This window comes from Hypanus sabinus, chromosome X1 (genome assembly GCF_030144855.1).
Source record: "Hypanus sabinus isolate sHypSab1 chromosome X1, sHypSab1.hap1, whole genome shotgun sequence".
Taxonomy (NCBI): domain Eukaryota; kingdom Metazoa; phylum Chordata; class Chondrichthyes; order Myliobatiformes; family Dasyatidae; genus Hypanus; species Hypanus sabinus.
In genome coordinates this window covers 46662628-46677763 of record NC_082738.1, presented here as the reverse complement: position 1 = coordinate 46677763, position 15136 = coordinate 46662628, and the positions used below count along the sequence as shown (strand labels likewise).

The following is a 15136-nucleotide window of genomic DNA, read 5'->3' as shown; positions in this document are numbered from 1 at the left end:
CAGGTCTCACCAATGTACAGGAGGCCACATCGGGAGCACTGAAGACAGTATATAACACCACAGCCTCCTCTACTGTCACGATGAGACTACACTCAGGTTGGAGGAACAACACCTTTTATTCTGTCTGGGTAGCCTCCAACCTGATGGCATGAACATCGATTTCTCGAATGTCCGGTAATGCCACTGCCTCTTTCACCATTCTTCATCCTCTTTCCCTCTCTCACCTTATGTCCTTGCCTGCCCCTTTGCCTCCCTCTGGTGCTCCTTCTCCCTTTTCTTTCTTCCATGGCCGCCTGTCCTCTCCTTTTAGATACCTTCTTCTCCAGCCCTGTATTTCTTTCACCAATCAACTTCCCAGCTCTTTACTTCATCCCTCCCCATCCTGGTTTCACCTATCACCCTGTGTTTCTCCCTTCCCTCCCCTCACCTTTTAAATCTATTCCTCATCTTTTTTTCTCCGGTCCTGCTGAAGGGTAGCCCAAACCGTCGACTGTACTTTTCTCCATAGCTGCTTTTTCCCATAGCCTGGCCTGCTGAGTTCCTCCAGGATTTTGTGTGCGTTGCAAAGTAAAATCATGGATTTTTTCAGCTTAGATTTGTAGAGTAGGAGACCTAAGAAAATCACATCTATGTAAATAAACTAAATGACTTTATTCTTTTCCATAGGTGCACGTGAAAGCCTTATTTGATTATGACCCAAGTGAGGATAAAGCAATTCCCTGTAAAGAGGCAGGGTTACCTTTCAGGAAAGGAGACATTCTTCAAGTTGTGAGCCAGGATGACTCTGTGTGGTGGCAAGCAAAGCGTATGGGAGATGCAAATCTCCGGGCTGGTCTTATTCCATCAAAAAGATTTCAAGAGAAGTAGGTATCTATGTATGCTTGTTCTTAAAGGTTTTCAGGTCAAGAATAAAGTAAAAACTGTCACTAACATTTTTTTTTTGGTAAATTGCCAAATTAAGTGTCTCAGAAGTGGATAGCCAACTACAAGACAAATATATGTCTCAAAGCTGATTACCTCTCAACCTTACTTGCCAAAGTTTGAGCTTGGTCTCAATTAACAAAAGTTCACTCATGAACAACATAATTCAGTTCTCCAGTTCACTTCAATCGTTCCTTCTGTAACCTAATACTGACTGGGATTGAAATTAATGGTTCTCCATATTTCTTTAGTCCATTTCATCCCATCATTAATAATTGGATAAAATTGTCTTGTAAAATTTTAAAATAAAATTTATTATTAAAAAGTTGCATCTTGGACAAAAATATCTCAAGTATTTCTTATTTAATTCTGCATTTTTATTTACAATACAAATTAATGATACATTTGTGTCCATTTATTCTCACATATTTTTGTGCGAGAATACCTAAGAGGAAATCAAGGTTACATTTTCTGATGCTGGGTTGACCTTTTGCACAATGGTGAATTTTTAAAAAAAATTACTTTTCTATAACAGGACTGGGTGAATGTAGTCCTAATGAAGGATCTCAACAGAAAACATTGGCTCTTTATTCCCCTCCATAGATGCTGCCTGACCTGCTGACTTCCTCCAGCATTTTGTGTGTGTTACCTACGATGTAAGAGGGTTTTCTCCCCGATTATCAATGAAGGAAAACGACAGTGTGCATCATCCTTAAAAGGCAGATTCCTTGATATAGTGCATTTTAAGTAGGAGCAAGCTACTTCAGACAGCTGTGTTATGATATTGGTTTTTAACTGTGCTGTGCATTTCTTGGAAGTTGCTCTCTAACCTTTAGTAACAATGACCTTTGTTAAACTCACCAATTTTCTACTGCAATATACCTTATACTTTTTCCAAAATACAAGGGGTGATTGATAAGCTTGTGGCCTAAGGTAGAAGAAGTGGTAGTGCATGTCGGCACAAATGACATCGGGAAGAAGAGGAAGGACATTCTGCAGCAGGACTTCAGAGAACTCGGAAGAAGGCTGAAAAGCAGGACTTCCAGGGTGGTTATCTCTGGTTTGCTTCCAGTTCCTTGTGCTGGAGAGGGCAGGAACAGGGAGATAATGGATCTGAATGTGTGGCTGAGGAACTGGTGCAGGAAGCAAGGATTTACATTCTTGGACCACTGGGATCTGTTTTGGGGTAGGGATGAATTTTACAAAAGGGACGGGTTGCACCTTAATAGACGGGGGACCAGCATTCTGGCAGACAGGTTTGCCACTGCAACACGGATGTGTTTAAACTAAGTAGTGGGGGGAGGGGATGAACTGGAAATATAAGGATGGAGTTAATGGGAAAGTGAAAATAAGAAAAGTTAAAAAGGACAACAGAATCAATGGAGTAGAAAGCTCAAGAAGAGATCATACAGTATGGCCAAGTGAAATAGGAATTGATATGAAAGGAGAGGGGAGTACCGAATTAAAAGTATTATATATGAATGCACAAAGTATAAGGAATAAAGTAGATGAGCTTGAGGCTCAGTTGGAAATTGGCAAGTACGATGTTGTGGGAATAACTGAGACATGGCTTCAAGCGGACAGGGCCTGGGAAATGAATATTCAAGGATATACATCTTATCAAAAGGACAGACTGACTGGCTGGGGGGGTGGGGTGGCTCTGTTGGTGAGGAATGATATTCAGTCCCTTGCGAGGGGGGACATAGAATCAGGGGATGCAGAGTCAGTATGGATAGAACTGAGAAATTCTAAGGGTAGAAAGACCCTAATGGGAGTTATCTACAGGCCCCCAAACAGCAGTCTGGATATAGGGTGTAAGTTGAATGAAGAGTTAAATTTGGCATGTCACAAAGGTAATGATACAGTTGTCATGGGGGATTTCAACATGCAGGTAGACTGGGAGAATCAGAATGGTACTGGACCCCATGAAAGGGAGTTTCTGGAGTGCCTCCGAGATGGATTCTTAGAACAGCTAGTACTGGAGCCTACCAGGGAGAAGGCAATTCTAGCTTTAGTGTTGTGCAATGAACCGGATTTGATCAGGGACCTCGAGGTAAGGGAACCATTAGGAGGTAGTGACCATAATATGATATGTTTTAACCTACAATTTGAGAAGGAGAAGGGAAAATTGGATGTGTCAATAATACAGTTGAACAAAGGGAAGTATGGAGCTATGAGGGAGGAGCTGGCCAAAGTTCAATGGAACAATACTCTAGCAGGGAAGACAGTGGAACAACAATGGCAGGTATTTCTGGGAATAATGCAGAAGGTACAGGATCGGTTCATTCCAACAAGGAAGAAAGATCCTAAGGGGAGTAAGGGGCGGCCGAGGCTGACGAGGGAAATAAAGGGCAGTATAAAAATAAAAGAGAAGAAGTATAACATAGCAAAGATGAGTGGGAAAGCGGAAGACTGGGAAGCTTTTAAAGAGCAACAGAAGATAACAAAAAAGGCAATACGTCAAGAAAAAATGAGGTACGAAGATAAACTAGCCAAGAATATAAAGGAGGATAGTAAAAGCTTCTTTAGGTATGTGAATAGCAAAAAAATAGTTGACCAAAATTGGGCCATTGAAGACAGAAACGGGTGAATTTATTATGGGAAACAAGGAAACGGCAGATGAGTTGAACAGGTACTTTGGATCTGCCTTCACTAGGGAAGACACAAACAATCTCCCAGATGTAACCGTGGCCAAAGGAACTAGGGTAAAGGATGAACTGAAGGAAATTTATATTAGGCAAGAAACAGTGTTGGATAGACTGTTGAGTCTGAAGGCTGGTAAATCCCCAGGACCTGATGCTCTGCATCCCAGGGTACCTAAAGAGGTGGCTCTAGAAATTGTGGATGCATTGGTAATCATTTTCCAATGTTCTATAGATTCAGGAACAGTTCCTGCTGATTGGAGGGTGGCTAATGTTGTCCCACTTTTCAAGAAGGGAGGGAGAGAGAAAACAGGGAATTATAGACTGGTTAGCCTGACGTCAGTGGTGGGAAAGATGCTGGAGTCAATTATAAAAGAGGAAATTACGACACATTTGGATAGCAGTAGAAGGTATCAGTCTGAGTCAGCATGGATTTATGAAGGGAAAATCATGCTTGACTAATCTTCTGGAGTTTTTTGAGGATGTAACTATGAAAATGGACAAGGGAGAGCCAGTGGATGTAGTGTACCTGGACTTCCAGAAAGCTTTTGATAAAGTCCCACATAGGAGATTAGTGGGCAAAATTAGAGCACATGGTATTGGGGGCAGAGTACTGACATGGATTGAAAATTGGCTGGCTGACAAGAAACAAAGAGTAGTGATTAATGGGTCCCTTTTGGAATGGCAGGCCGTGACCAGTGGGGTACTGCAAGGTTCGGTGCTGGGACCGCAGCTGTTTACGGTATACATTAATGACTTAGATGAAGGGATTAAAAGTAACATTAGCAAATTTGTTGATGGCACAAAGCTGGGTGGCAGTGTGAAATGTCAGGAGGATGTTATGAGAATGCAGGGTGAATTGAACAGGTTGGGTGAGTGGGCAAATGTATGGCAGATGCAGTTTAATGTGGATAAATGTGAGGTTATCCACTTTGGTGGCAAGAACAGGAAGGCAGATTACTATCTAAATGGAGTCAAGTTAGGAAAAGGGGAAGTACAATGAGATCTAGGTGTTCTTGTACATCAGTCAATGAAAGCAAGCATGCAGGTACAGCAGGCAGTGAAGAAAGCTAATGGCAAGCTGGCTTTTATAACAAGAGGAATTGAGTATAGGAGTAAAGAGGTCCTTCTGCAGCTGTACAGGGCCCTGGTGAGACCCCACCTGGAGTATTGTGTGCAGTTTTGGTCTCCAAATTTGAGGAAGGACATTCTTGCTATTGAAGGAGTGCAGCGTAGGTTCACAAGGTTAATTCCCGGAATGGCGGGACTGTCATATGTTGAAAGATTGGAGCGACTGGGCTTGTATACACTAGAATTTAGAAGGATGAGAGGGGATCTGATTGAAACATATAAGATTATTAAGGAATTGGACACGCTGGAGGCAGGAAGCATGTTCCCGCTGATGGGTGAGTCCAGAACTAGAGGCCACAGTTTAAGAATAAGGGGTAGGCCATTTAGAACAGAGATGCGGAAAAACTTTTTCACCCAGAGAGTGGTGGATATGTGGAATGCTCTGCCCCAGAAGGCAGTGGAGGCCAAGTCTCTGGATGCATTCAAGGGAGCATTAGATAGAGCTCTTATAGATAGCGGGGTCAAGGGATATGGGGAGAGGGCAGGAACGGGGTACTGATTGTGTATGATCAGCCATGATCACAGTGAATGGCGGTGCTGGCTAGAAGGGCCGAATGGCCTACTCCTGCACCTACTGTCTATTGTCTGTTGAGTCAATTTTAGAAAACCTAGCACATTTATTTTTCAACATAGTCCCCTCCTATATTTGCACACTTAGTCCAGGGGTCGTGGAGCATACGGATCTTGGACCTCCAGAAGTGGTCCACAGCAGGGGTGATTGATAAGTTCGTGGCCTAAGGTAGAAGGAGATGAGTTATACAGCTCTCATTACATGTACATGCAGGTCAACTCTGTGTAATTATGCAGAAAGTTTGAAATTAGTAACTCACCCCTACTGTGGACACTTTCTGGAGGTCCAAGATCCATATGCTCTACAACCGCTGGACTAAGTGTGTAAATGTAGGTGGGAACTATGTTGAAAAATAAAGGTGGGAAAATTGACGCCTTCTACCTTAGGCCACAAATTTATCAATCACCCCCCCAGTGCCAAGTTTAATGATTATTTAATGGGTCAATGAAGATGATGAAATTATGAGCTGGATTTCATACAAGTATACCCTCTGCTTTCTTAGTTTACGTTATGTGGATCTGGAAGATAGATTCTAGCCAGTATTTCCAACAATGTGGCAAGGAATGTTACTCCTGCTCCTGTTGCACATCTTTGCCCAGCCATTTGAGTATTTAATATGATTACTGTATTTCCCCTCTCTGGTTTAGAGGCACAGAAGTCAACTGCAATGTGAAAACCATTGCTCCAACTGACATTTGCCAGCTCAACATTAGCCTAATCCCAAATAACATAAATATTTTTGGGCAATGAGACCCAATACAAAATGGAATGATGCACTTGCAAATAGACCCACGGAAAGACCTGAAAATAAAAGCAATTCTATAGTTAAAAATGTGAACACCAACAAGCCTAGAACTTGTAAATATCAGAGCCTTTGAAAAAAGTTGGTAATCTTGATTAAATACTTTCCATCTCAGTTAGACATCTCTCCTTTAATTTCAGACGGCTTGCCTATTGGCAAAAACATGTCACCTTGGAACAAGAGAAAAGCAGCAAAAGATCATCATGTAAGCAGACTTTTTGTGTCTTACGTTTCTGATGTTTTCACCACTTAAGTTCTAATTCAAGTCTGAAAAAGTACTTTTTTGCAAGACTGAAATTATGAATTCCCTGTAGATCCAAAGTTAGGAAAAATCAATTTCAGCAAGTTTTGCATCATTGGTCACAATCTATTAACTCCTGTAGAAAGGCCCATGATTCCATTACTTCGTGACTCATTTCCATTCACGTCTTCTCAACTGAAACCACTAGAAATGGTGACTTTGGTGAATGTGACTGCTTCTAGCATAGAATAACACAAGCCTACAACATAATAACCCATTCAGCCTAAAGCGGCTCTTTAAAACTACAATCATGCAAAAAATTAATGACCCTGCTTTGTTTATGTAACCAAGTACCAGCTCAATAACCTATCCAATTCCACTGAAAATTATTTAATATATTTGCTTCTACCAACTACCTCAGGACCTTCCAAACTTCGTGACCGAAAACATTACTCATGATTTCCAGTGGAGTGCAAACTGAAATAAAAGTACAGTGCAATATGTCTGAATTAAGAGTGAAAATGTTCTTAGCCAAAACAGATCTGTCATCATCTGTAAAGAGAAAAGACAGTTTATTCTGTAATCTGTCCATGTAGTTTTTCCACAAGGCATTGGGCATAAGCTTTTCATCAGAATACCCTGAGCAAGGGTATATCATCAAAGAGTCAGTAAATCCCACCTTTCTTCCTATACACGTGGAGTGACATTTTCTTTAAAAGAATTACAATTAATAGTTCATTGTGTTACAGGTGAAGTGTTTCTGTTGAAAAGGAAATTTCAGTTTATATGAATCTGAGCACCCTAACATTTTGATTTAATACCTATATCCTCTCTAATCGTATGAGCCAGATCAGTTTTTTGGTGACAATAATTTTTTTTTTCAATATTTTCCTTTTTCTTTATCAATGCTATTCTTAGATGACCAAAGTTGTGAGAAAGGTGGGTGTTCCACATCTGTAAATTGCATGTACATTTTCACGATAAACAACCATGCATAGCTAAATAATGAATGTAACTCTTCAGTATTTACCAATAATATAGAACATATCCACATATTAACATTTTATTTTTGTTTCCAAGATCATAGAAGGATTAATGCACACAGATTAAGGTGTGAACAGTATTATTTCAGATTAATTATCATGCGGTAAAGCACTATTGCGTTAAATATTGAACGAGGAAAATTGCTCCACTTTTAAAGTGATTTAAGTGATTAATTTCTGGCTTGCAATTAAGAAACCAGTCAGTGAATGATCAATAGTGAATTCTTTTTACATTAATATCTTTTTGTAACAACTGTTTCAATGAGAGGCATTGATCGTGTGGATAGTCAGAGGCTTTTTCCCAGGGCTGAAATGGCTAACATGAGAGGGCACAGTTTTAAAGTGCTTGTAAGCAGGTACAGTGGAGATGTCAGGGTAAGTTTTTTACGCAGAGAGTGGTGAGTGCATGGAATGAGCTGCCGGCAACGGTGGTGGAGGTGGATACGATAGGGTCTTTTAAGAGACTCCTGGATAGATACATGGAGCTTTGAAAAATAGAGGGCTATCAGTAACCCTAGGTAATTTCTAAAGTAAGTACATGTTTGGCACAGCATTGTGGGCTGAAGGGCCTGTATTGTGCTGTAGGTTTTTTATGTTTCTATGATTTCAATTCTGAACTTGTCTAAAGAGTATTTATCATAAGAATCGCAACAGCTCTCTGATTTTATTCAACTTTCTATGCTTATGTTTGAAGCATAAAAATATTTATTTTCACTTAATTGGCAGTGTGGTGCACTAGGCCATAACAGAGAGTAAAGCCGTTAAGAGTAAGCTTCTTTGCTCTGGGTTGCATACCGACCTGAACAGATAAGGACAACAGATTTGAATTTCAATTTATTTTTATTTCTCTTAGAAACAATGGCATGATGCTTTTTTTGCTAACGAGGACCTTGATTACAAGCCAAAGATTCTTCATTGCACTAGAAAGGGGTTTCCATTGAACAGTTGCAATGCAGGCAGAAGTGGAAAGCTGGTTGTTTTAATTAGCCTGGGTTTCTTTATTTTATTATAGATCCTATTGAAACATGTGCTTTTTGAATTAATGAATCAATGGATCCATTTCATCATCCATCTCCCACCTCAGAGCTGGACCTAACTCTACCACACCAATGTGTTTGGGGGATATAATGAAAGTGATGTAAAGAAATATCTTTATGGTATCATCAAAGATGGAGAGCTTTTAAGATATTCTGCCTTACTTTTGTTTATCAGTAGGATGTGGGCATCACTGGCAAAGCCACCTTTTATTGCCCATCCCTAAATATCCTTGAGAAAATGATGATGCCTCCTCTTGAAGCCATTCTATCTATGAGCTCCCACAAGAAGGGAAGGAGATCCAGGATTTGAGGTCTATAATAATGAAGGGTCAGTGATAAGTCCCAGTGCAGATCATATGGGACAGTGATAATACATCTGATTCTAATTTTGTGTCTGTTGTGGAGTAGAAAGTACAAGTGGGCAATATTCCATGAATCTGCTGCTTTTGTCCTTCAGGATATGGGAGCTATTGTTGAAGAAGTATGGGAATGCTGCTTTGCATCTTGTAAAACGTATACACTACATCCAATTCTGGAAGGAGTAAATGCTTAGGTCATGGATCGAGTGCCATTTTCTGAAAAAATGCTCGAAACCTAATTAAAATGTAAATTTTTGTAATTGAGGAAATGTGATTAACATAGATAAACTTTTAAAGTATTAATAGATAATGAGTAAGCACAAGAACTTGCACAAGAATGTATTAAAGAACTCCTGGAAGTGTGGTTCAGACATGGACCTGCAGCATTTTGCTATTGTTACTCTAGAGTTTGGTGGCTTATTGATTTGCCCTTCTCAAAAACTGAGTGGTTTTCAGCTTTTTATTTTCTGGTCTTGATCATTCTTTCCCTTTCTATTTGCTGCTTCTCTGCCTCATAGAGGACTGTGATTGTGATGGGTATTTGAATGGGCTGTATATAGGTGAGAATCGAGATTCTGCTCAGTACTTTTCTCAAGGCCACTGTTTTAGAATTTATTGGAAAAAGATGATCAGATTTCATCCCAAAATCTTGGAATCTCAACCAAAAGTGGGATTTAATCCTTCAGCAGCAAGATAAACCAAAACCTTAAGCACAAATTAATGGAATAATTAAATGTAATTGCCTTGAAATCCATGGAAAATATCAGAATCGCAGTTAATATAAACAGGATTTTATTTTACCTAAAATCATAAAACAGTGGTCTTACCTAAATGTGCTTTTCATGACATTACAATGAAACTCCTTTCAAAATATGACATTTTTGTCACCTTGCTTTGCTTGTTGAAATATATGGGTCAAATTTAAATTAATTTGTATCTGTTTCACAATCCTATGTGTAGTCTGATGCATAATATCAGTTGAAGGCTTTGGAACAGTGAACCTGCTTCATCCTGTGCCTGTAAATTCCAGTACAAATGCTTTTGTTCCTTTCTGCACAATTTCCTGTCCTTTATCACCCTCTCTTAAAAGGCTACATGACCACAATACCATGGGTAGTAAAAGCTATCAAGTTCTTCTCCAAATGACTCTTAAGTATTTGTCAGTCAAGAAAGTAAATTCTGTGATCATGTTAGTTTAACACTAGTGATGGCCGCTCATTTCAAGTTACTGACATAAAATGAAAAGTTTAAATTGAATTGTATGTAGTACATACTGTGAGAATCCAATCCATGAAATTCATTTTTTCAACAGTTAATGTAAAGATGAGAAGCTATGGATTTCATTCTATCAGTCACAGGAATAATAGATCAATGAATATACATTGTTGTATGTTTCACTCTTAGATACAGAGAGAATGATTGTTAATTCAGAATGATATTTGTGTTTTCTTTTTGGAATAAATTGGCATTCATTCTAAATCTTACTCTAAAATCAATACAGATTTATGAACGTGAAACTGATTTACACCGACACACCCTCCCTATGCATTGAGAGCAAATCAATTAGGAGAACAATTGACAGCAGTAAATAGTTTGCTGTTAAGTGAAAACATGCAATGTATTCTTTGTAAAGCAAAAGTTGTAGTCTGTGTGAGAACTCAGTCCATTCCCAGTGAACCTAAACTGCGAAAGAAAATAGAAAATGTGAATTACTGTAACCTTCAGCAAAGGTTAAATACAGCCAGCAATAATAAATTATGCTAATTTGTGCATTTAGCTGATAGGAGTGTTTAGTTTAAATATAAATCATAACTTCCAATTATTTCCATCCATTTCCAAATTGCATCCCTTTTTAAATTTAATAGTTCTTACAAATTTTGCAGGATTTATGGTCCAGTACATTACATGTAACCAGTAATAGTTTATATTGATTGTAGAAATCCAAGGCTTCTCCTGGCTTCTCACAAGGTCACATTTGTCCAAAAACGGCAAAGAGCCACAACGCAAATATAGTAGTATCAGTTCTACTTTTGGCCAATCTCGGTCCAGCAACTTATTCTAATTCTATAGCATTTTTGTACCAACCATGAAATCTTCAATGTTTTCTCCATAGTATTAAGTTAGAAGTCCATCATAGTGTCTCAAGGGCTGTAAAGAGGAAATGTTCTGTTTCTAATCAATAACAATTCAGCCAATCAATAGCTAAAACATGATGTAAACCATTTTATCTGATAACATTTCCTGTCCAATGTTGGTGTAACAAAGTGTTTTTGTTACACTGACCTTTCATGTCTATACATCTCAACTGATGTGGAGTGGATTTTGAGGAAAGCACAATGGCGTAATGTGCCAAAAGTTCGATATGTTGAGAAGGTGTAAGAAGCTGCAGTGATCAGTATTGGCAACTGGCTATTTGCATCCTACTTATCCTGCATGGATCCAAAAGTGCTATGCAAATTGAACAAATTCAGTAATAAGATAAAAACAAGAAAGATGTCTAGTGTTATTGATGATTGGGCAGAATAAACTGCAGTAAGTAAAGGAGTGAATCTTCCCAAAATCTGTAAGGGAGGTGAGAGGATCACTGGGAGGAAACTGGGAAAATCAAAACTATATTGATAAAAAAACAGGGACAATTGGAATTATGGTTATATCCCAAAAGCACCAATGTAATAACAACACAAAAAGAGGGAAAAACTGAGATCCTTAGGGTGCATTTATGGTTGAAGTTGACAATGAAGTAAGAAGCAATGACATACTAAATGCTTTTTCTCAGGAAGCATTCGCCCAAAAAGACATCAGTAGAAAACCACTCACGGAGGTGGCTGAGCAACGACAGCAATTTCTTTGCCATTTACTTGATGACCCACATGAGCTCTACCAGGGAGTTACTGAGTTTTGGGAGATGTTAGTACACTAAAATACCAATCAAAGTAGAGTTTCATTCCTTAAAGGAAGTAAAATAACCTAATAATGACAGCTAGTCATAGAACAACTAATGTAGAAATAAATCAATCACAGGAATGAAATTGAGAATTTCTTCCATAATGATTCGCATGACTATTTTGTAAATGCGGAGAAAATTCAAAAATCAGAGCTGCAGAGAGGCTTTGGAATCCTTGTGCAGGATCCCATAAAGGTTAATTTGCAGGTTGAGTCGGTGGTAAAGAAGACAAATGCAATGTTAGCATTCACTACAAGAGGACTAGAATACAAAAGCAAGGATGTAATGCTGAGGCTGCATAAGGTATTGGTCAGACCACACTTGGGGTATTGCCAGCTGAATTGGGCCTCTAATCTAAGAAAGGATGTGCTAGCTTTGGAGAGAGTCCTGAGGAAGTTGAAGCGATTGATCCCAGGAATAAAAGAGTTAACATGTGAGGAGTGTTTGATACCTTTGGGCCTGCACTCACTGGAGTTTAAAAGAATGATAAGAGATCTCATTGAAACCTATTGAATATAGGAAATATATAGGAAAGATATCAACAAAATAGAGAGAGTACAGAGAAGATTTACTAGAATGTTACCTGGGTTTCAGCACCTAAGTTACAGGGAAAGATTGAACAAGTTAGGTCTTTATTCTTTGGAGTATAGAACGTTGAGGGGGGGACTTGATAGAGTTGATGTGGATAGGTTTTTTCCATTGAGAGTAGGGGAGATTCAAACAAGAGGATGTGAGTTGAGAGTTAGGGGGCAAAAGTTTAAGGGTTACACGAGGGGGAATTTCTTTACTCAGAGAGTGGTAGCTGTGTGGAATGTGCTTCCAGTAGACGTGGTAGAGGCAGGTTTGGTATTGTCATTTAAAGTAAAATTGGATAGGTATATGGACAGGAAAGGAATGGAGGATTATGGGTTGAGTGCAGGCCAGTGGGATTAGGTGAGAGTAAGCATTCGGCATGGACTAGAAGGGCCGAGATGGCCTGTTTCCGTGCTGTAATTGTTATATGGTTATATTGATAAGTTCCAGATAGAGTGGATGTGGGGGAGTGTGTTTTCTATAGTGGGAGAGTCGAGGACCAAAGGGCACAGCCTCAGAATTGAAGGATGTCCATTTAGAACAGAGATGAGGAAAAATTTCTCAGAGGGTGGAGAATCTGTGGAATTCTTTGCAGGCCAAGCCATTGGATATATTTAAGGTGGAGTTTGATAGGGTCTTGATTAATTAGGGCATCAAAGGTAATGGAGAGAAGGCAGGAAAATGGGGTTGAGAGAATCAGCCATGACGGAATGGCAGAGCAGACTCGATGGGCCAAATGGCCTAATTCTGCTCTTAGGTCTTAAGTTCTCATGGGTCTTTTAATTGAAAAGATCCCGAGATTCTGGAAGGATAACCAATGTGGGCCAGATGGACTTGCTCAGATTAACACATCTCTGTGAAATTTCCAATGGAATTAAAAATTGTATGTATTTTGAAAGGAAATGTTCATCAGTTTGCATTCTGTTTGTATAATATTCATATGAATTGTATGGTAACAATGACTCCTGCATTGAGCCCCAATGAGCTGTTTCCTTCTTCCTCAGTTGTCCTTGTGTCCTTGATGTTGTGTTACAGCTGGCTTACGGAGAAGCTTTCGGCTGAGCAGGAAATGCCGACAGAATAACCAAACTGAAAAACAGACCAAGCAGAATGAGAGTGTGGAATACCTAACCTACGAAGAAGTGGCCATCTACCAGCGTCGCCCTAATGATACACACAGACTGGTGGTACTGGTTGGTAAGTCCTGTCGTGCACTGGAAGTATCATGATCATGCAGACTGCTTCCACACTATAGTAGTGAGAGGGCATGCAGCCGATAAAGAACACTCGGCGTGTATAATTAATATCACGTAAAGCCATGTCCAATCACTGCTGGATGCTGGGTTGATGCAAAACCCCTTAAAACCACTGGAATGAAAAAAATGAAAAATAAAATATTTTATAACAATGTACCTATTCTAGCATTTTGGCCAAATATCATAGTTTAATAAACTGGTCAGATCTTATATTTTGTGCCTTTATATACCTCATTGATTTTGTGCACTCTTCCAGGATCTTTAGGAGCAAAAATAAATGAGATGAGGCAAAGAATAATAGCAGAAAATCCCAATCGCTATAATGTGGCTGTCCCTTGTAAGTACAAGCGTGTTTAAATGTGCACTTCTCTAGTGTGTTTGTCATTCAACACAGACTGGTGAGGTTAACTAATTTGCAAATTCCAAGTAATTATTAGAAAATGTTCACACGGGTCGGTAATTCATTACTCTAACCTTTAGGCTGTTGCACCAAATTCCAACTATGTTACAGATACACCACTAACAATTAGTGAAATGTATACTTCTTAAATTAATTCAAATTTTAAAGCAAAGGGCGAGCACCTACACCTTGCCCTATACACTACACATCAAAAATTGAGGTGATCACCATCAGTCACACTTGGAGTTCACAGTATTCTCTGAATCCCAGAGTAGGGGTCTTATGAGTGTTGGTCCTAGGACCACATGCTTTTCCAGGGTTTTGTAAAGGAGTTAGTTAGTGAACCTGAGCATATCCCAAACCTTGAGACTCCGGTGCTGGGAACAGCCATTAGATAAAGTGCTTAGCTGGCTTCCCTTCAAGTTTCCAAACCATCCTCGTTTCAACCCCAATAAACTCATCTGGCCACTCCCTTCCTAATTCTACCACAAGCTGGCAATCCTTGCCCAAACACCCAATTACCAGTCTGCAGCCCACACTCCCTGACAACTGATCCTTGGCCTGCATGAAGATCTATGCACCCTACTTCCAATTTCCACACAACAATTTTCCTATTGATCCATGACCCTCCTCACACACATCCCCCTCCCTTTAACCCCCACTCTACCCCTATCTGGTCTCTCAACTCTTTGATAACACTTCTGTCTTATGCCAGACTTGCCTTGTTAGGCCTGTACAACAGCACTTACAGCTTCTGTGTTGAAAACTGTGAGATGCTAGTCCTGCATGAAATGGTTAGTTGCTTTGCTTCGCCTGTCCTTTAACAGAGGCTTTCAATTTAAAGGTCAAGCTCTTTTCCACAATGGCATTGCAGAAGGTGCTTTTTGGCATTAATCAGTTAATAAGAACATAGAACAGAACAACTCAGTACAGGCCCTTAGGTCCACGATGTTGTGCCAACCCCTTAACCTTCTCAAACATCAATCTAACCATTTTCACCCACATAGCTCTTCATTGTTCTTTCAACGACGTGCCTATCTACGAGTCTCTTAATTGTCCTCAATATATTTGCCTCGACCACCACCCCTGACACCATGCTCCACACACCCACCTCTCTCAGTGTAAGGAACCTACCTCTGACAATGCCTCTACACTTCCCTCTGATATTAGTTATTTCCACCCTGGGGAAAAGGTCCTGGCCGTCCATTCCATCTCT

The 15136-nt window shown here is 39.7% G+C and overlaps 1 protein-coding gene across 1 annotated transcript in view; it reads left to right on the top strand.

Annotated features, from left to right (window-relative positions):
• mpp3a (MAGUK p55 scaffold protein 3a) overlaps positions 1 to 15136 on the top strand; it is a 56816-nt gene that overhangs the window by 29814 nt on the left and 11866 nt on the right. The window contains exons 9-15 of the mRNA XM_059956734.1: positions 667 to 863; positions 6208 to 6272; positions 7227 to 7247; positions 9266 to 9343; positions 13022 to 13046; positions 13295 to 13461; positions 13777 to 13857. Of these exons, the coding sequence (XP_059812717.1) occupies positions 667 to 863; positions 6208 to 6272; positions 7227 to 7247; positions 9266 to 9343; positions 13022 to 13046; positions 13295 to 13461; positions 13777 to 13857 (634 nt within the window). The remainder of the gene's footprint in view (positions 1 to 666; positions 864 to 6207; positions 6273 to 7226; positions 7248 to 9265; positions 9344 to 13021; positions 13047 to 13294; positions 13462 to 13776; positions 13858 to 15136) is intronic.